The following is a 20,190-nucleotide window of genomic DNA, read 5'->3' as shown; positions in this document are numbered from 1 at the left end:
CCCTATTATTAATATAGAGCTGCGGACTCCGCTGCTGTTAATATGGAGCTGCGGACTTTGCTATGCTTTGTCAACTATGGAGATACCAACCCACAGAAGAACAAGACTGGCACTATGCTCATACTAAACCAGAATTCAAGCCACGGATGCTAATACAAATAACGTTATACTCATTGAAGATGGCACATGTTTCAAATATCAGACCATTCATCGCCCTAATGTCTGATGTTAGCAAATACCCTCTCAAAAGTACATCGTAGAAGGAAGTCATAGTACTCACCGTCCCAAGGGCCTTTTGCCCACGCCAGAAGTCCTCCGTAAGAGGCCCAAACCACTCGGACATTGTCCTATCAATGCCTTCCTCAGTGTCATACCCTTTGCCACCAGCCACCAGAACAGACTTCCCGTTTAAACTCTTATCCGCCGCCAGCTGAACGATGAACTGCGCAACATCATTGGGCGCATTCAGCGGGAGACGGTGCTTGTCCCAGATGGAACGGACATTGTCGATCATCTGCGTGTCTGTCGCCCAGGGACATACGACATTGATGCGAATATTGAACTTGGCTGTAGATAGTGCTCGTAATGACCTCATCAGTCCTATGATGCCATGCTTTGCAGCGCTGTAGGCGAAGAGACCAGCTGCCTCTGTTATTCCAGCGATAGAAGACACCAAGACAATAGACTTGGAGAAGTCGCTTGAATTGATCGTGTCTGCATTTGCCTTCATGAAAGCAAGAGCTAATCGACAAAAGAGAACAACGCTCGTCAGGTTGATGTCGATAGTATTCTTAAGCGGTTGTGGTTCCGTCATTACTGCCTCGAGGCTCAGTTGGTCCGGCCCAAACCAACCATTAGGTTCTATGATAGCAGCGCAAGAGATTGCCATATCGACACGACCTCTTTCTTCATAAGGCGTCTTGAAGAGCTGTAGCTGTTCGTTGTAGTTGCGGACGTCGAGCTTCTGGAAATGTACCGTTCCACCACTGTGAGGCATGCTTGACTGGAGATGGCTGACCATTTGACGACCCTTGATATCGTCCACGTCACCGAAATAAACATGGGCGCCTCTCTCATACAACAATGAAATTGTTGCTGCTCCAATTCCTTGCGCACCACCTACGCGCACCATCATCAGTAAATGATATAAAAGAGGACTTGATGAAACTTGGTAGTGAAATGTTGGGCAGTACCTGTCATGACAACAACCTTTCCCTTCACATTATCTGCGATATCTGACGAGAAGAATATTTCGGCCATGGTTGGTTTTGGTAAAATTGGGCAGATAGAGAGAATAGTAAATGACGGAGACGGCAGCGACAGGCAACCTTGGAGAAGTAAATGCTTTTGAAAAGTCTTAGATGTTAGACTAGTGGTCTCTGTGGTTGTGCTGTAGCGTGTAGGTGCTGTTGCCGACAGTGGGGGAGCACGGGTACTCGGCATTCCCGCGCGGCATCGACACCTATTTACCGTCCCGCGTTTACATCTTTGCATTGCACTCTGGAATCTCTACTATATCTGCGGGGAGAGTATTATCAGTTGTGGTTCATTGCATCTCAGCATCACTGAGTTCAGTCACTTTCGTCTGATTCTCGTCTTGACTTTCAAAATGTCGCCCTCTTTTGACTCAGCCACTGTCATCTCATCTCAGACTCAACGTTTGTCAGTCGTTGTGACCGGTGGCGCAAGTGGCATCGGTTTGGCTATAACCCGTCACTTCGCTTCCCAGGGTCACATGGTGGCCGTGCTCGACGTAAGCTTAAAGACAGGCCCTGATGTTGTTGCGGAAGTGTCAAAGCAGTACCCCCAAGCGAAACTGAGTTTCAAATGGTGCGATGTATCATCTTGGGAAGGGCAGTACGCAGTCTTCGAACAAGTGTATCGTGAGCACGAGAATCGAATCGACATTGTCATTGCTAATGCGGGAATTTCTGATCCTGTAGTCGGAGCTCTCGATTGCACTCCGACAGAGTTTCCCCGGAAGCCGAACCTGAGAATGCAGGACATCAATCTGAACGGAGTAATCTATAGTCAGTTAAACCACTCCATGGGATGCTTATGATGTGTAGGCTGACGGGCAATGATGGCCGTAGGTGTTGGACTTGCCGTGCATTATATGCTCAAAAACGAGGTTGGAGGCCGTCTCCCAAATTCGAGAGGCTCCATTGTTTGCACATCATCATCCGCAGCCATCTATCCGTTCCCTGTTTCACCACTCTATTCAGCATCAAAGTCTGGCATCATAGGACTGGTTCGTTCCATGGCTGTCAGGCTTGAAGAACGGAAGATCCAAATCAACGCTCTTGCACCTGGAGTATTGGGTCAGTTTACGGTCCCCAAATACCTGAGTATTGCTATCCGCCTGCTGACAGACGATACAGAAACAAATATCACTCCGGATAAGGAACTCTTCAAGGCAATGATAATCACACCAATCTCAACCTTGACAAGAGCTGTTTCGCAATTTGTGACAGACCCTTCCAGGACTGGTCAGGTGGCTGAACTGAACGAGGAAACCATTACACTGAGACCCCATGCGGATTATGCTGATGCTGGGGCGGAGCATAATAACAAGATGTTTTACAAATTAGGTCATGCTTGAGATACGGTAATGTGGGCTGGATATTCAATTGCCTTTACAGCATCATTTCTTCCAGAGCCGCGCCTTCTCAGTTTTCTCTTGCTTGATTGAAGTGCTTTGCTACCAATACGACTAAATTGTGCTGAAATACATGGCCTTTGTGTACCGACAACCCCATGTGCTAGTGATATTAGTCCCTTCAGTTAAATGCCCGCTGCCGAATATTGAGACAGCCAAGCAAGCGGCAAAGGGACCGACCCATGATGTCCATCCATCCCGCCCCCGCACTACCCCACGATCTGCATCTTAACACATGGCCAGAGACTAACGATGCAAGCTTAATGGAGCAACAAATGCGTTACTACTGGCTAGCTATGGCTGTAACTCCAGCTTCCTTGTCATGTCTTGGCAAGATGTTGGGCCTGTAACCCTAATGACGATTAAGTGTCGGCAGATGGCCCTTGACAACTGTCGGCTGGAGGGATCAACTATACAATTGGTCTACCACGAAGCGAAAAATGGCTTTGTCAATCCAGTCCGTGCTCCTTTAACCCATGAATCCTGTTCACTCATCATTAGCACATCCCTAAGTAACATCGGCCATATGGCCCCGAAGCGACGTATAAGTTACCCAGATCCTCAGATCCCTCCTTAATTTCCTGGTCATACCTCTCTATCTTCTCTATCCCCAGCTCAACTACTATCTCCTTCCATTGCATACAAGATCCGATCTGGCTATCTAACATGGGTCTGGGTGTTCTTGCTGATCATCACCTCTCCGATGTCCCTGGAACATCATTCCTCAATGAGAAGGGTGTCTCTTCAAGCGTAGAAGACTCTACCGAGAAGAACCATGCCAGCCTCAAGCACGATCCGACTGGCAAGATTGTCCTTGTTCCTCAACCTTCTGACGACCCCAACGACCCTCTCAACTGGCCGAGATGGAAGAAAGAAATGTTCACTGTTTCTATCATCATTGGCTGCGGATGCGTTGGTGCGATAGGACCTCTTCTTGGTCCGGCATTGGTACCTCTTGCCGAAGAATTCGATGTGCCTCTTCAGACATTCACTCTAGGCTTCACTGGGGCCCTCCTAATCGCTTTGGCGTTTGGTAACCTTTTCTGTAACTCGTTGGCAATGATGATTGGCAAGCGGCCGGTTTACCTCATCACTGCACTGGGCCTGCTGTGCTCAACGATCTGGACCGCAGTAGCCAAAGACTTCGTCTCGCTCGCCGTCTCTCGTGCTATTCAGGGTTTTTGCATGTCTCCAATGGAGGCTCTGGTTCCTGCATCGATTTCTGACATCTGGTTCGTTCATCAGAGGGGATTTCGGAACGCGGTTTTTAATCTGGGCGTCCTTGGTGGCATCAACCTTGCTTCGCCTATCGGTAAGTCCTGGTTTAATCCTCTATCTTCCTCCGTTTCTAACTTTTCACTACTAGCTGGCGCTATCATTGACAAATACGGCTACAAAACCTGTCTCTGGGCCATGGCTGGTGCCTTTGGAGTCCAACTTCTACTTACCTTCTTCTTCATGCCCGAGACAGCTTACAAGCGCCACGCCGAAACAAGCATCCCGGTGAACTCTTCTGTGGAGCAACCCTCTCCTGTAGACGATAAGAAAGAGTGCGTATCTGAAGTTGAAAATAGGGCTTCAGTTTGCGATAATGCACCTATTCCGGAGCAACATTCATTCATTTATGAGCTCCGACCCTGGAGCGGTTATTACGATTCCTCTGGATTCTGGTATAGCATCTTTGCGCCTTTCAAGATGCTTGGTTCGCCCGTGGTTATTTGGGGATGCTTCCAGTTGACCATTTGCATGAGTTGGCTAGTGCTCCTTGCTTCCACATTTTCGCAAATCTTCACCGGGCCCCCATACAACTTCTCTGTTACCCAAGTAGGGTTGACGAATCTGTCATCGTTTGTTGGTACTTTCATCGCTACGGCGCTGGCTGGTCTGATGGTAGATGGATTAGCCACGTTTATGGCTAGGAGAAATGAGGGAATCTACGGTAAGACATCATTCACTGACCAGAAAGTTAGCCAGAACATATTTGCTGACAGCTCCTTATTGCAGAGCCTGAATTTCGTCTTCCAATCCTTGCTCTTCTGACTACACTTGGTGGCAGTGGCTTTTTCGGCTATGGCCAGAGCCTTGCAAACGCTGAGCCTTGGCCAATCCCTGTCATCGTCTGCTTGGGTATGGTCAACCTCGGAGTCCAATTCGGCATCGTTGGAGTTGTGTCCTATGTAGTCGACTCCCATCGTCGTGAGGCTGTTGAAGCATACGCAATGATGAGTTTCACCAAGAATGTCTTTGCCTTTGGCATGAGCTTCTATATGAACGACTGGGTTGCGATCCAAGGTGTGAGGGATGCCTTCTTCGTAATTGGCGGTATGACCATTGCGATCAGCTTGGCAACAATCCCTATGTACATCTACGGAAAGAGAGCACGAAGCTTTGCATTTCGTCATGGGTTTCTTCTATGATACTATTGTAATCAATAAACTTACACTTTGTTCATAATTAGGAAGTAATATTATTTCATTGAGATTCCCAAGTCGGGGCCAATGTGGCATTAATGCATATCTGGGCTGATGTGTTGGCACTTTCTGATTGATCGCCTCATTCGCGAATCTGCCTTGCCTGCCTCTCGACGTAAGCCCCAAATGCCAAACGAGGCTCGGAAGAACAAAACAAAAGTCAGCACTTCCCCAGCCACTTTACCCCGCCAGACTTTTCCTCTTTTCACAAATCTCGTGGAATCAATATGGGTGACCCATTATCTATTGCCAGCGGCGTCGCTGGTCTCGTTTCACTTGGGTTTACTGTTTGCAACGGCCTTCATACCTACTTCAGCGCTATCAAAGACAGAAAGGATGATATCGCAATTGCCACTCAGAGCCTTGCCCTATTCAAATTCCATGTCTTCGCTGTTCAATCGAGTGCAGCAAAGCTTGGCCATCTTCATTCCCCAGCCATCGATGGCTTACAGCTGAGTTTGATAAATTGTGAAATGCAGCTTAGATGTCTCGAAACATTGCTCAACGAGTTGATGCCAACCCAGGATCAGTCGCTGGCAAAGGATATTTGGAGAAGGCAGAAACTGATTGCGCGATATCCCTTTGATCGCAAGAAGCTGGTGCAGCTGGAAGAGTATCTTTCACGAGCAAACACTACTCTAAGTAGCTTTATACAAGCCCTCAACCTGTGAGTGATCTCCAACAATGCTGAAACACATATCTGTGCTAAAGAACAACAGCGATATAAACATCCGGATGAGTGACGACTTGGAGGCTTTCAAATCATCTCTCGAAACACTTGATATCAATACCCAGACCACGCTGAGAACGATCACCACCAGACTCGACGTCATCGACCCCAAAGCGGAATCTAGCCACCTGGAACTTCTTCCATCCAGAATAGAAGATCAAATTACTACCACCAGCACTAACGGTATGGTCTTGCACCAGGCCGCCGTGAGTGTCGCAGAGACGAAGACTTCATTCAACGGAAGTGAGCGATGTTTCGAAGACCTCACCAGCGCCCACTCCACGCCTCGTTATCTGCAGAATGCCGAGCTCGAACAAAGGCTTTGCAAGAAGCTAGCAGACATGTATTGTACCTGTGGGGCTTCGAAAAGCAAGACTAGCAATCGTCCTGCAAGTCGCACGTACCGATTTTGGGGGGGACTGACCATCTCAAGACAAGGAGACGTACAAGCAAATCATCGCCCCGGGTGCATCTTCTTTCAGAAGACCAGGAAAAATATTTCAAGAACTTCACTGACGTACTTCGGGCTTTTATCCCTCTTTTCCCAGTCCTTCACAGTTTCCCTTTCGCAGGAATACTCCGCCGGACCATATAGCGTCTCTTTTGGACTGCAGCCCTGCAATATTGTCAAGAGCAGCCCAGCTTTCCAACTTTTTAACATGTATTCACAAGGCATCCATGAGATCTTCAATCCTAGCATATCCAACCTTGATCTAGACCACATAGCGGAAAGTTTTATCAAAAAGCTAAGACGTATCTACAGATCAGGAGAGGCATCACCTTTTGATGTCGACGAAGACGGTAATAATATTGCTCAAATATGCTTAAGTGTGGGTTAGCTGCTGTTTCCTTTTAACTGCCTTGAACTAACGGCCTTGGTAGACCGTTTTGCACTACGTCAACTTCCATGCGAGATTAAAGTCCAACGATATGGCAATCAACTCCATTTGCAAGATGCTGACCTACCTGGCTGATATCGGTGTTCCCATCACCACATCGAATTTCAATCAACTGTAATCAAACCAGACCGGATTCCATGACATACCTAACATGAATTAGTAACGTGTTAACTCTATCGATTAAATCATACCGGTGCTTGTGGATAGTACCGAGGCTTTATAGATTGATTATGAACCATGATTCCAGCTTTTGCCATCCCGAAATTGCTCACGATGACCGCCTGGATGCAGGTCTGTGGGTTTCAAATATAGAACCGTGGGTAAGGCAGTTAAATGTTCTATATGAATATCCCGAAATATGTGAAGGTGGGATTACTGTCACCCGCTTTTCACCCTTGTTTAAAGCACTAATGTTTATACCCAGAAATCGGATTCTCGGAGCTCTTTTTAGCTGTTATAAAGAAAGATCATGAAAGACTTCGAACTATCCTGGAAGAAGAGGATGATATTTCAAAGATTTCGCAAACAGATTTATACGGGCGCAATATATTGCATTTGTGCACCAACTGGCCTGATGGACTGAGACTACTTTTACAACGGCAAGATGTTCGTCCCTTGATAGACTCGAACTGTAGAGCATTAATGTATCCTCTCTCACCTCTGGATTATGCTCTCTTCTACAGCAAGATTTGCTGCAGTGCTCCTGACCAGTGGACTCACTGTGATAACTGTAGTTGCTACGCTACGGTTCAGCTTCTACTCGAAGCCGACTGCAGTGTCACAGTCGGTCAAGAGAGTCCAGAAACCCTAGCTGGTTGCTCTTTGAAGGCCCGAAAATTGTTCTTTAAGCATCTCAAGGACAGACGTGAGCGATTACGGAATGTTGCTCTTGGCATCCTTCCCAAGAAAACCCTGCGTCAATATGGAATAACCGCAAACTTCTTACCTGACAAGACTGCCCCCTTGTTGTGGAGTGAACTGCAGGAAGCTAAGGAACAGCGGGATCAGCTACCAGTGGACCTTACTAATAGCCTCAAGCCTTACAGCGGCAATTTTTTCATTCAACACGAGAGCTTTTTCCGCTTCCCTCATCACCTACAGGTTGCAGAACTGGCACTCGACTACGGTTTAATACCTAAAGATGAAAGTGGTGTTCCAACACTTCTGTCTGGTAATTTCATGCCCGGCCATTCAGTTGGGAGGCCAGAAAACGTATCTAGAAATTATCTAGAATGGCTACTCCAGTTCGACCTAAAACTAGAGCTCTGTCTAGGGCCCTTCCGACTTTCCACGCTTCATCGGGCTGCGGCTTGCGTCGGGGACCAGATCTTCGTGTCCCTACACCGATACAAGCACTTCGACCATTCACCCCAAGACGTCTCTATATCTGAACTACAGGATTCAAAGACACTGCTACCAGCGATATGTCACAGCAAGGCTCAATGCAGTATTCCATGTCCGTGCTCATCGGGAATGTTTGCCCGACCTTTGGCACATATCTTACCCAGAATGCTGTGGTGTCAATATCGCAGTGACTCGACGAACCTTTTTGAGAACATGGCAGAGAATATCGAATTTGTGGTGACCTCCATTGATCTGTTGAAGCTTCCAAAATGCAGCTCTGAAGAATCATATATGGCGAAATGTGCAGTTCATATTCTGACCATGATGTCCTTGGGGGTAAGGCACTTGCCGATCTGTCTCAGTGGATGTTATTATCATCTACAGATTTCAGGGTGCGAAGAAGAATGGAAGGAAATATTAGATGAGGACCGAGAGTTGATCGATCAGCTTCAAGCCCTTGACGAAGAATTTGGAGATGCCTTTGATCGGCAAAATGTCCCCATAGGAGAGTTTCTCCGGGGCTACTGGCTGACAAGAATGAAAGAAGTCATCGCGGATTTGAATAAACCCCTAGATGATGACGATAGATATGGTCTTTGGGAGGCTGGCGTGGTGTTGGAAGAGGACGATGCGGATGGTTCTAAATGTTGTATTGGGTATACGGAGGACGAACTTTGAGTTCAGGTTGTTTCCTTGGGGATGGATGAAACTGGAGACTGGCAGGATGTCCAAATCTGATCATCGATTCAAGAATTTTGCATAAAATTAAAAAATCTATGTCACGCCCCAAAACTCGTCAACCTAAATATCTTGTCGCTCCCCTATCAAGGAAACTATAACAGCATATGTTAGCTATCCGGATATATGTTCCAATGGATAAAGATCTCTTATCTCTGTGTACGTACAGATTAGGATGTATTAGCCGGAAGCTTATCTTTTGACGTAGAGATCTGCAGATTTATATCCCAGTCTATCGTGGTTTATCTGCGGGGTTGCTCCATTTTCACTAAGCGACCATGCATCAACTAACCCATCTTTCGGGTCGTCGGCGCGCCCTTTAACATTGTCTTCTTATTAATTCCTCACCGTTTGAAGATAAGCATACTTTCGTAACCTCAATTGTCCTCTATGACTAGCTTAACGCTGATAAGCGGAAGTAACGTTAAACCCCCGATCTCGGATGTACCATCGCGTCTGCAACTCATATCTTGCTGCAGCACGTCTCTGACCACTTACAACATGCCTCGCGTTTATGTAGCCAGGATTTAGATGGAGCTCCTGACTTGGCCGACGCCTTTGGATATCCTACCATGGCCTCGGGGAACTAGCGATGCCGACGGTGCAAAGGGCGCTCAAAAGTTCGTTGCAGATAAGTCGATGCGTCTTTTTCGGTTACTCGTAGTCGCCGACGCTCACGTTGCCCTATCTAATCTCAGAAGGAAAGCGTAGGTTGATTGACTATTGTAGGCAATATATAGTTGACAATTTCATCTCCTCTTCCAGCCATACTCATTGCTGGCTTTAGACCTTTGTTGTTACCTGTTGCCATGAAACAATCCATTGCAAGTGTTATCCTTGGGCTAGGGGGCGCCATAGCCTCTTCTCTACCCGTACAACTACATACCAGAGGGTCCCTAACTTCTCACTTAACAAATATCTACGTGAAATTTGATCAAGCGTCAGAGGGTCCTTTGTCATTCACTTATGGCCTTTGCAACAGCAAGTCTCGTTCTGAGTCCCACTACACGATAGCCGTTACCGAAAACAAAGGTGTCTCTCGATTAGTCTGGATCATCCCAGATGATTCACACGACAACGGCTGCATTTCAGCATGGAAAGAAGATAATGTTCTCGTGGGACGCAGTGAGCCCCAAAGGCTTCATCGTGTCAGGCGTCGGAATATCCAGAAGCGGGCAACAGGTGAGTCATAGTCCTTTCCGTGCGGTTCGACTTGAACCGTTCGAGGCTGACAACAAGGTTATGACAGATCCAATCCTCATGAATGCGGAGAATGGTATCGATACACTGGGACCATGGTTCGACGGCGTTGAGCATCTCTCAAAGACCGGCCTCTCTGCACTCGATGCCGACGCTGCCAAAGAGAAGCCGATTGCAATTGTTGGTGCGGGTATGTCGGGCTTGATGACCTACCTGGTTCTGTCACAAGCAGGTATGACCAACATCAGTATCATTGAAGGCGGTAATCGGCTCGGTGGCCGCGTTCATACCGAGTATCTCACCGGCGGACCTTTTGACTATTCTTATCAAGAGATGGGACCTATGCGATTTCCCTCCACTTACAAGAGTCCTGAGACCAACGAGACAATGAACATCACGGACCATCAGCTGGTGTTTCAACTTGCAGAAGAGATGAACAAGCTCAACAACCACGACAAGAACCTCAGTGTTGACTTCATTCCTTGGATCCAGAGTAGCCTCAATGGCCTATCCTACAAGAACGAGTTCAAACTTCCAAGTGGACTGCCCCCAACGCTGAAGGAAATCGCAAGCAATGCGTCACTCAGTCCTGCAAGCGTCAATGACCCTGCGACCCAGGATCTCCAGACCAAGGTTGATGCATTCATGCCTGGGTCGGAGTTCAGTACGCTTATGGCAAAGAACATGTTCAAAGCCCATAAGCAGTGGCTCGAAACTGGTCTCAATGGCCTTGGTGGTGATCAATGGTCTGAATACGCCTTCATGGTCAACTACTTGAAGGGTAGTCTCAACAGCACTGACATGAATGGCGGTTGGTCTGCCTCTAGCTTCTGGGACTCGCTGTACGAGGGAATGTATTTCTCGGCTGCCAGCTACAAGACCATCAACGGCGGTCTCAACAGGCTTCCTTTGTCGTTCCATCCTCTTGTTGACAACATTACAACAATGGAGCGCAAAATTGAGCGTGTCAGGTATAGCGAGACCGACGACAAGGTCACATTGCAATGGCGTAACGAGTACAACGACACAACATTCCAGAACTCAACTTTCGATTACGCTGTCATTGCAGTCCCCTTCTCTGTTGTCCGAAGGTGGCGTCTTCCCAAGCTCCCCGCAACTATCTCCAACGCCATCAAGGAGTTGAACTATGGATCCGCCTGCAAGGTTGCCCTTGAGTTCTCTGAGCGCTTCTGGGAACACTATGAGAACCCAATCTACGGCGGTTGCAGTACAAATACGGATATTCCGGGCATTGGCAGTATCTGCTATCCATCCTACAACTTGAATGGCACGGGCCCTGCTACCATTCTGGCAAGCTACATCAGTGGTGACATGGGAGTTCGGTTGGCCAGCATGTCCGAAGAAGATCACGTCCAGATGGTCCTTGATGCTATGGTTGAGATTCACGGAGAGTTCACTCGGGATCTTTATACCGGAAAGTATAACAGAAGATGCTGGGCGCTTGACCCTCTTGAATCCGGAAGTTGGGCTAGCCCGACTGCAGGACAGCATCAACTCTATATACCCGAGTACTTCAAGACATACAACAAGGTAAGCAGTGCAGCGATTTCGGCGAGTCATTTTCTGACGATTTGAGTAGATGATCTTTGTTGGCGAGCATACCTCGTATACTCACGCTTGGATCGCCTCGGCTTTAGACTCGGGTATCCGTGGCGCAGTCCAGCTTTTACTAGGTACGAATTGATGCGGACGATACAATCATTCACACTTGCTAACGGAAACAGAACTTGGTCTCGTTGACGAGGCAAAACAGGCGGTGGAGAAGTGGATGGCGAGATGGATTGAAGTGGTAAGACAATTTAACCTTGTTGAACGTAACATTACTGACATTTCGGGATATAGTAAGCGACTGTATACGCTCTTACCGGGACTAAAGACGTTCAAGTGGAACATTCGGTAACAGTTAAAACAAGAGATTGGCTTTTATGTGTCAAATTGTTTGGCAAGCGATACGGGCCTTGCCGGATTGTGTAATTTGGTAGACAATATCTATCGGCTGCCAAGCCTTGTTATACGCGTATCCTGACGATTACGTATTCCAATACGGCGTAGCCAATCAGAGTAAATGGATGTTCTCACCTCATCTCTGTGCTCACGGAGCGCTCCGGTGTATCCAGCAAAAGTCAGGCGATTTTTCCCGTGCAACCCGGAGACGCTTGGCTCGCTGTAGAAATTGTCAACTTGATAGATAATTCCGGATCAATGATCTAAGTATGGATGGGATTAAGTTGCAGTAAGACTAGTCATTGTAGTTAACCTATGTCTCTTGTAAACGTGAGCCCTATATCCCATATATAATCGATAATGCGAATAGTGGAATTCTCTATGCTTCTCAATACAGGCATCGTCTATGAGATTGCTGTAGCAAGATAATGATTAATGTCATTTGAACTGTTAATTCCAAGGACGGACAACAGCTCTTGTTGATTTAGCAGTATTGAATCTTACAAGTTCTCTAAAATATCCAACAGCATTTCTCTTATTTTTCTCATCAACGGAGCATCATCTCTCTTATATGAACCCTCTATCTTAGCAAAGGTGACTTTTTCTGCCCAGCTTCCATTTCTCGACCATTTCTTTTACTCAGGGTATCTTTATTCGCAAGCCAATCTCTACATGCTCGTCAATAGCATTTCAACCCTCCCGCTCTCCATTTCCATGTCAATCACCACGGTGGTTGACATAGACTGTGTAATAAATGTCAATGCCCAGTGCGAACCCTGAGTACTGTACCTTCACGTGGAACAATGGTGACTGTTCCTCCCCAAGATAGGGCTCAAATGACCCATTTTCAGTCGTTAATGAATGCGTGTCGGACGTTACCTGCCATTCTTCATGTGTCAATGGTCTCTGCTGCGACACGGACAAGCTGCCTAATGGTGCGAGTGATTGTCCCACTGTTGGCATCCTCTTGGGTTGCTGTTTTGCGCACCAACCGGGCATGGGGGTACTTTGTGTTTATGCTTCAATCGAAGGTACCCGATCATCCGAGTTATCGTGCGGTTGCTAACCGGGTCATTGCGATCGGATGAAACAGGCCTTGAGATAAAGGTCTACTGCAAGTTTCGTGGCGCGCAGGAAAGGACAGCTTGGCTCAAATGTCTCTAGCAGATCTCGTTAAATAAGTGGAGCTCAAGATTGATAAGAACAACAACTAATACTTAGTCCACCACAGAGAAGAACAAGAGCAACCTCGATACATGACTATGAGGAATAGCTTAACACCAAGTCCAATAAGCACTGGTTATTAAATAAAAGGAATAAATAGGTTCAATAAGAAAAGTCGTACGATGCTTACGTCTAGAGTAGGACCTACCCGGAACTACCGGTAGTCACGTGACGCTAGTATCCTAAGTTTGATTACGTGTAAAATTTTCGTGCGCTCAGCCACTTACTATTCTCATTGTGCACAACCATCGCAGCTCCCTTCACCGCATAATGGCTGAGAAAATCGCCCACCAGCAGCCGCCATCGCCAGTGCGGTCTGGCATGAGACATAACGAGGATATCCGGTGCATCGTGTCCACGATCCTTTTTTTCCTCGTCTTTGTGATTACTTGGCACAATTTCTCATCGCCGTTGGCGGGAGGCTGGGTTTCGCTTACACTATGGCTGTCGCTCTTCCAGCTGTCCTTTATGGGCGCTGTGACAACGCATAATGCTATCCATTTGCCTGTCTTCTGGAGTAGGAACTGGAACAACTTCTACCAAATTTGCTTGTCTCTTCAGTACGGCGGCGCTGTTACGGTCTTCATCCCAGGTCACAATTTGTCTCATCACAAATACCCTCAGCAAGCAAGAGATGTCAGTAAGTAGCTTACTTCCTTCCTATTCAGACCCAATTGTCTGACAGGAAATTAAATACCTCAACTTCTCCGCATATGACATTGCTGACCGCATAAACAGTGCGCACCACTAAAGTCCGATACAGCTGGAACCTCTTGAATGGTCTACTGTTTTTCTGGCATGTTGTCCTGTCAGGGAATAAGGATGACAAGCTGTACTTTGAGGCCCAGGCCCGTCTCAACCGACCTATCGTGAAGCAGCGCCGCCGCGAAGAGATTGCTGTCTGGGGTACTACTGCAGTGCTCGTCTTGATGGATTGGCGTCGATGGATCTGGTTTGCGCTTTTGCCGCAGTTCTATGCAAAGTACTGCATCCTCTCATTGAACTTTCTTCAGCACGACGGCTGCGATATGAGCTCAAAGTATAATTTCGCGCGCAACTTCACTGGCAAAACGCTCAATTACTTGTGCTTCAACAATGGCTATCATACCGTGCACCATTTATACCCTGGTCTGCATTGGTCTGTCCTGCCGCAGAAGCATCAAGAGCTCATTGGGCCTCGTATTGCCCAGAGCCTTGAGAGCTCCAACATATTAGTTTATATGTGGAAGAGCTTTATTTATCCCGGCCTTCGTCTTGACTATACTGGCCGTCGGCTGGTGATTACAAAGGAGGAAAACGAGATGCCTGACGAACCCTGGTTTTACCAGGAGTCAGAGACTTTCTCAAACACGAAAGAATATCTTTCCCAGGGTATGAAATGATCGCATAATATCTGAGCTAGACTTGTAGAATGCAATGCTTGGAGCCTGCACATACTATAGATATAGATACCAAAAGTCCCTTATGCCAGCATCAATTTTTTAAAGTTTGCATTTGCGTTTCATATAACATACATCAACAAATTAGTTAAACATGACATCACAGCAGTCATGCTGCCTGAGCTTTGCTTATATATAAATGCATCATTAACAGAGGACACTTGAAAGTGCTGTAGACTAATTGAAGGGGCCATGATTTACCGAGCGAGACTTGACGACACCATCATCCTGAGACCTGGCGAGCTCCGAAAAGTTAGTCCATTAGACTGATAAGATGACATTTAGCCAACCTTCGAGCGAGTGGTCCCTGTCTATTTAAGCATAATTTCGACGATCCGGGATCCCGATGCCAACGGCTGATGGTTTACTATAAGAGTAGATATCCAGGTCTTGGAAGGAGACGTATTCATGTCATCTCACTGCCACATCTACGGATTCAGCGGAAACTCCGACACCGATCAAGGCTATATGTCCAAGATAAAAGAGTCCGCACATCCGGATCAAACATTGTATCAACAATTCAAAGTATCACAGCAGACCACCAATACTTATCATCGCACTTGAGTAAACCCTCCGCTCCTCATCCGTCATCGAACCACGCGCACAATTTGCGCCATTCATCAACCTGCACAATAAGCAGCGATTAAAGAGAAAAGTACAAGAGTGTCTCATCTGAATATTCCGTTAAATATACCATCTATGGCTATATCCCTAACATAGGTAGAATTGCCTTCTATGCCATTATATTTAGTACTTACACCCACATCCAAGTATATTACCACATTAGATACTAGCGATAGTATGAAGGCTATACCATCCTCACTCTCCTCAGCAGTCTTATATAGTATAATAACTACACATAGTAAATACTTATATCTAAGAACCCCTAGGATAGGAGATTAACATCCATTTAATCTATAGTGCCTATAATTAGTCTATTATTCCTTACTGCAGCTATATATAACTATTTAGTTACCTGTTTAATACTTTAGTAAGCAGTATATAAAGCTCCCTGCATAATTCAAGACACAGCTATTTATTATTACTAATATACTTCGCTTCTTCTATCAGGCGGTCATTAGTATTATAGTATCTATAACAGAGAAGTATAAAGCTATAGAAGATACTAGCAGATTTATTATAGCATTCGGCATAACACTTTAGGCAGTAGTAATAGCTACTGCTAATATCCTTACTATTAATATTACTTAACAATACATTATTAACAAGGAAGTGTATTTAGGGATCTTTCTAAAGATCTTAATACATTCTTATAATCGTATTCGGACGACAATATACCCAGTTAGACGAACTATCGATGATCTTCATCAGTCTATCTACTGTCCAGCGTTTGTTGATGCTGTTCGCTTCTTCCACCATGCTAAGTTCTAGTCGTATGCAGTCAGAAGCTCTCTAGATGTGTCCCGGCCATCACTTGCGGTGCCTGCCCGCAACGACAGATAGTCAGAGTCTAGAAAGCATGCTAGAGCCGTCAGGTTGGTAACCCCCCTGGACAGCTTTGGGTTAACCTCTCACCTATCAAACCGGTGCCAGCCAAGGACGAAAGCATTGTGAATTTTCATTTAAGCTACTGAGGACTTCAGAAGCCGAGAGTCCCAGAAGATGTTGGACTAGGAGAAAGGCATTCGAAGCCAACAGAAACACCAAACTTTACGACTCTCCATCGCCGTAAACGTAGATAAACAAGTTCGGTCGATAAGTAATCACATCTGCTGCTGCTGGTTCAGATATCTTTGCCATCATTGTGAAATTAAATGGGGTTCAAGGTGCCTCGATAACATATTCGGCTACAATATAAAAGAATTGCGTGATCTAATGCGCTGAGAATAATTAACCTGTTAGAATACAGTCCCAGTAACCAGTTCTCGTTGACAGCGAGAGGACTCTGCATAATAGAGTTAATGTTTTTGTTCTTCAACCCTTCTTCCTACAAATCCTCAACGTATCCATGCGTCGTCAATCGACGAACTTCAGCGTTGACTCCGCCTATGAGAGTCTACGAAGCATTCCAGGTCGTTCGTATAAGCCATCGCGTGTTCCGGTCATGCTACTGCGTTATTGGGACTGGTGGTTGTTTCGGAGCTGTACCGAAGATATCATCCCAGAATCTGGAGGTAACACCAAAGCCATTCTCATAGTCAAGAAAATGATGCTCCAAGTGCTGTTTCTTAAGTTGTTTGTACCAAAGAGGGAGGTTCTGATGATGCACTAGATAATGAGTCATATCGTAGCAGACATAGCCGAATACTGCGCCACAAAAAACAGCGGTAGCTACATACCAGCTGCCGAAGATGAGGAAATGTGCTAGCTTCCAAAAAGGAAAAGCAAGGACCACAAAGAGAGCTGGCGGCATAACAAGGCGGTATTTATCCATGGGTAGGTAATGGTGGATGCCATGCAATAAGAAATGTAGCGTTATGGCAATCCTGTTATCGGGTAGGTATCTGGCGAAGAGGTTAAGCATATGTTATTTGGGCTCCATTTAGGGAGTAACTCACTCCTCGATGTGGAATAGGAACCGATGCATACTATACTCGATCAAAGACCAGATGCATAGTCCAAAGAGCCAGTAAACAGTGAGAGCAAAGGAACTGTCGATGCCTAGACTTGCTAAGTGAGTTCCATACACAACGCAGGGCAGCCATAGTATAGGGATCGTCCACCATGGCGTCTTGGAAAGAGGCTCGAGGAAGTTTCCAAAAACCGGCGCAGAATTGCCCCCCTTGTAGTGGCGTGGACGGTGTACCTGATCAAGATAGAAGTCCTTGCTGAACCTACCGAACCAGATCTGTGGAAAGAGAGGACGGCTGAGATCAAGGAATTTATGTTTCTTATAGTCGCTTTCAATATCGGTTACCTTGCTCAGGTCTTCTTCACAGGATACGCCGGTCCGGCGGTGCGGTTCGACGCCACCATCTTGAATGCCGACACCATTGTGGGAAGACTGGACAGAGTCGTTGGAGTCGGTAGCTTTTGGAGACACTACAAAGCCCACATGGTAGTCGCCGAGTATCTCATATGCAGCTTCAGAATGAGGATGAGACGCGTGGTCTTGTAGGATCTCCTTTGCGTCCTGGCCTGCATAATCAAGGATAAGGTCCCTGCCACCAGGGTGGTCTTGGACGAATTCGGTGACATCGTACACTTCAGAACCGATGGTCACGTAGCACGATGACGCGGAATTATGCAACTTCACTTCGGCGGCTGTGAATGTTGGCTTTGTGCGGGACGGCATCGTATAATGGTGGCAAAAGTTTCGGATAAGAGGCAGATAGGGGTAGTGATCTGACCGTGAAACGGGAAAGTCCTTGATAGGTAATCCAAGACGAGGCCGGAAGTCTAACTCTCTGAGATCGGGCTTAATCAGGAGTTCAAGAATACAGTAGCCGTTGCGGGCTTAGTGACAGTTTTAAAGGAACAACGTTCGGAGTTGTGACAGGGAATTCAGGCAGGGGCAGGGCCGTTTGGTTTTTTGATTAATAAACGAACCCAGTAATTGCAAATTATGTCTCCACTTCTCAGTGACTAGGATTAGTATAAGTAATCAATTAAACCCTGTTTTGCGGTACTGTCGACTGGTAGAGAACATATATACAGATAGTTGACTGAAAAGGACGGTTGGTGACTCAGGAAAAGAGCAAGAATAAGAAATGATAAGTACCTAGTTACATGTTTCACCTATATACGTGATCAACATAGCAGTAATACTGCAATATTAAGTAGCATAGGTGATACTGCGATAGCTAAAGGGCCTAGATTATTAATCAAGCCGGCGACTGTCCCATATTATTAAAGTTTATTGCTTTCGTTCCAGCTCCTCGTTTCTCGTTCCCAGGAACTTCGCATCTGGTACTGTCTATCCCAACGATTTTTCCCTCGTTCTTTATCTCATTTCCCAGTTCACAGTTCTTCCCAGCCCAGTGACTACAATTTTGTCTTTATCTATTACTCACTCGTGACAGAGGTTGAATTGATTAGCAAACACTCTGACACTATCCGGCTTCACTACACAAGCTCGGTTTATAACTCGATGTTTATTATTTAAGGATAATGAAGTAATATTTCCATGACATTCGCAGTTGAGAGTGATCCTTCTCGGTTAGTTGAATTTTGAGCTGATATGACCGGGGTCGCAACACCCCTGTAGACTAACAGCTACTCGACCAACTATACAAGACTCGGCCAGTCCTCAACTTCCATATACTCCTTCAGAGTAGTCGTCTTGGCTCCGGGTGACAAATCCTGTAGAGTGTAATGTACATCAGGGTCGCCACCAGTGTAGCCGAATTCCAGAACATACATCATTGATTCTTGGAACTGTCTCTTGAGAAAGTCCGGAAGGGTTTTGACGAGTTCCTCTACACTGGACTCTGGGATATCGAGTTTGACATTTTGTGTATCCGCCCAGAGAGTCCAAAACTCATGGTGAGTGGCCGTTTCGGAAAACGCGAGAATGTTCTTGCCCGGAGTGCCTTCACATAAACACCGGTGTCGCGTTCCGCGAAAATCCAGGGGATCTTGATTTCACCCGCATCCGGAATTTGCACGACGAATGATCCATCTGCCAGCCTCTGAGGCTGGCCCAGGCCCCACTTCCAGTTGCTTGTGTATGCTCCCACCTGGACGATGCTCAATTTGGCCGCCAGGTCAGGCATCTCGGCTTTGATACGATTGACTGCGTCTGCCTTTCCGTCGAAGTGGAAGTTCCAAGTGTACTTGCTGCGAGACCATCGCTTGGTATCGCTCAGGCTGCTGAAGACGAAATGCGTGAGTGTGGCGGAAACAGCAGGAGAGCTGGCAGCTATGGCAATATTCATGGCCAGGTTGGTCTCGATATTGCGAGCATATTCGTTAATGGTGATCCCGGCTTCCTGCGCCCCGGCGATACTGGCAGGGTTAGCGGCTTGGGAATAAAAGTCGGTAACTCCAAAAATCGCAGTGGCACCTCGGAAGGCATTCTCAAGCGAATTCACGTCATTGAGATCCCCTTTGACAATTTCGACGCCTTTCGAAATCCAATACTGGGCGGCGGGGGAAGATGTATCGCGGCTGACTCCACGAATACGCCAGTCGGGAAGCTCGAGGAAGGCATTCGCGACTGAAGATCCCTGCCTGCCCGTGATGCCAATCACGATCAAGAGTTTAGAGGCTAATACTGAGGCTGTCATGTTGAGGTAATAAAGAGACTGAGAAGAGATGTGCTGTGATTCTGTTCTTGAATACTTAGCACATGTCACGGATTATATAGAGATCGATATGCTACCAGATGTGTTCTTACTTCCGACAGCACTTACAATTTATAATCATGGAGGAACGGAGTGATTACCAACATAAAGTTCCTTCTGTTCCTCCTTTTCCGATGAGTTGAAAACATGGGTTTAGGAAGAAGGCCACTCGCACGAGTCAATTTACACACGCTAGACACGTCATGCAACTTATCTAACTACAATTCCGATTACAAAGCACAGAGGTTTAACTTTCATAACCGCCAGCAAGGTCT

At 46.5% G+C, this 20,190-nt stretch overlaps 8 protein-coding genes across 8 annotated transcripts; 5 read left to right on the top strand and 3 right to left on the bottom strand.

The window, feature by feature from the left end:
- Positions 1–19: 19 nt before the first annotated feature.
- Positions 20–1,260, bottom strand: FOBCDRAFT_162623 (uncharacterized protein; the record flags this gene model as incomplete). The annotated part of the gene is made up of 3 exons (XM_059608406.1): positions 20–215; positions 281–1,119; positions 1,194–1,260. 3 exons carry the CDS (start codon positions 1,258–1,260, stop codon positions 192–194), a joined length of 930 nt encoding a protein of 309 aa, XP_059467317.1. The 3' UTR covers positions 20–191.
- Positions 1,261–1,569: 309 nt separating this feature from the next.
- On the top strand, positions 1,570–2,609 carry FOBCDRAFT_250966 (uncharacterized protein). The gene is made up of 3 exons (XM_059610930.1): positions 1,570–2,030; positions 2,094–2,321; positions 2,382–2,609. The coding sequence occupies exons 1-3, from the start codon at positions 1,610–1,612 to the stop codon at positions 2,600–2,602; spliced, it is 870 nt and encodes a 289-aa protein (XP_059465058.1). The 5' UTR covers positions 1,570–1,609; the 3' UTR covers positions 2,603–2,609.
- A 716-nt stretch (positions 2,610–3,325) lies between these two features.
- On the top strand, positions 3,326–5,076 carry FOBCDRAFT_202524 (major facilitator superfamily domain-containing protein; the record flags this gene model as incomplete). The annotated part of the gene is made up of 3 exons (XM_059609036.1): positions 3,326–3,971; positions 4,026–4,598; positions 4,664–5,076. 3 exons carry the CDS (start codon positions 3,326–3,328, stop codon positions 5,074–5,076), a joined length of 1,632 nt encoding a protein of 543 aa, XP_059467316.1.
- A 281-nt stretch (positions 5,077–5,357) lies between these two features.
- FOBCDRAFT_136586 (uncharacterized protein) lies at positions 5,358–8,781 on the top strand (the record flags this gene model as incomplete). The annotated part of the gene is made up of 5 exons (XM_059607958.1): positions 5,358–5,797; positions 5,850–6,043; positions 6,122–6,260; positions 6,920–7,125; positions 7,184–8,781. The coding sequence occupies 5 exons, from the start codon at positions 5,358–5,360 to the stop codon at positions 8,779–8,781; spliced, it is 2,577 nt and encodes an 858-aa protein (XP_059467315.1).
- An 869-nt stretch (positions 8,782–9,650) lies between these two features.
- FOBCDRAFT_202521 (flavin-containing amine oxidoreductase) lies at positions 9,651–11,907 on the top strand (the record flags this gene model as incomplete). The annotated part of the gene is made up of 5 exons (XM_031187461.3): positions 9,651–10,023; positions 10,091–11,592; positions 11,642–11,735; positions 11,787–11,851; positions 11,905–11,907. The coding sequence occupies 5 exons, from the start codon at positions 9,651–9,653 to the stop codon at positions 11,905–11,907; spliced, it is 2,037 nt and encodes a 678-aa protein (XP_031038596.3).
- Positions 11,908–13,551: 1,644 nt separating this feature from the next.
- Positions 13,552–14,612, top strand: FOBCDRAFT_136453 (fatty acid desaturase-domain-containing protein; the record flags this gene model as incomplete). The annotated part of the gene is made up of 2 exons (XM_031187462.3): positions 13,552–13,870; positions 13,969–14,612. The coding sequence occupies 2 exons, from the start codon at positions 13,552–13,554 to the stop codon at positions 14,610–14,612; spliced, it is 963 nt and encodes a 320-aa protein (XP_031038597.3).
- Positions 14,613–16,709: 2,097 nt separating this feature from the next.
- On the bottom strand, positions 16,710–17,925 carry FOBCDRAFT_184220 (uncharacterized protein; the record flags this gene model as incomplete). Its single annotated transcript, XM_059608592.1, has 2 exons — positions 16,710–17,134; positions 17,189–17,925. 2 exons carry the CDS (start codon positions 17,923–17,925, stop codon positions 16,738–16,740), a joined length of 1,134 nt encoding a protein of 377 aa, XP_059465057.1. The 3' UTR covers positions 16,710–16,737.
- Positions 17,926–18,857: 932 nt separating this feature from the next.
- Positions 18,858–19,858, bottom strand: FOBCDRAFT_240610 (uncharacterized protein; the record flags this gene model as incomplete). The annotated part of the gene is made up of 2 exons (XM_059610319.1): positions 18,858–19,109; positions 19,169–19,858. The coding sequence occupies 2 exons, from the start codon at positions 19,856–19,858 to the stop codon at positions 18,858–18,860; spliced, it is 942 nt and encodes a 313-aa protein (XP_059465056.1).
- Between the last annotated feature and the right edge of the window lie 332 nt (positions 19,859–20,190).

This window comes from Fusarium oxysporum, chromosome VI (genome assembly GCF_013085055.1).
Source record: "Fusarium oxysporum Fo47 chromosome VI, complete sequence".
Classification (NCBI taxonomy): Eukaryota; Fungi; Ascomycota; class Sordariomycetes; order Hypocreales; family Nectriaceae; genus Fusarium; species Fusarium oxysporum.
This window is presented reverse-complemented; position numbering and strand designations above follow the sequence as displayed.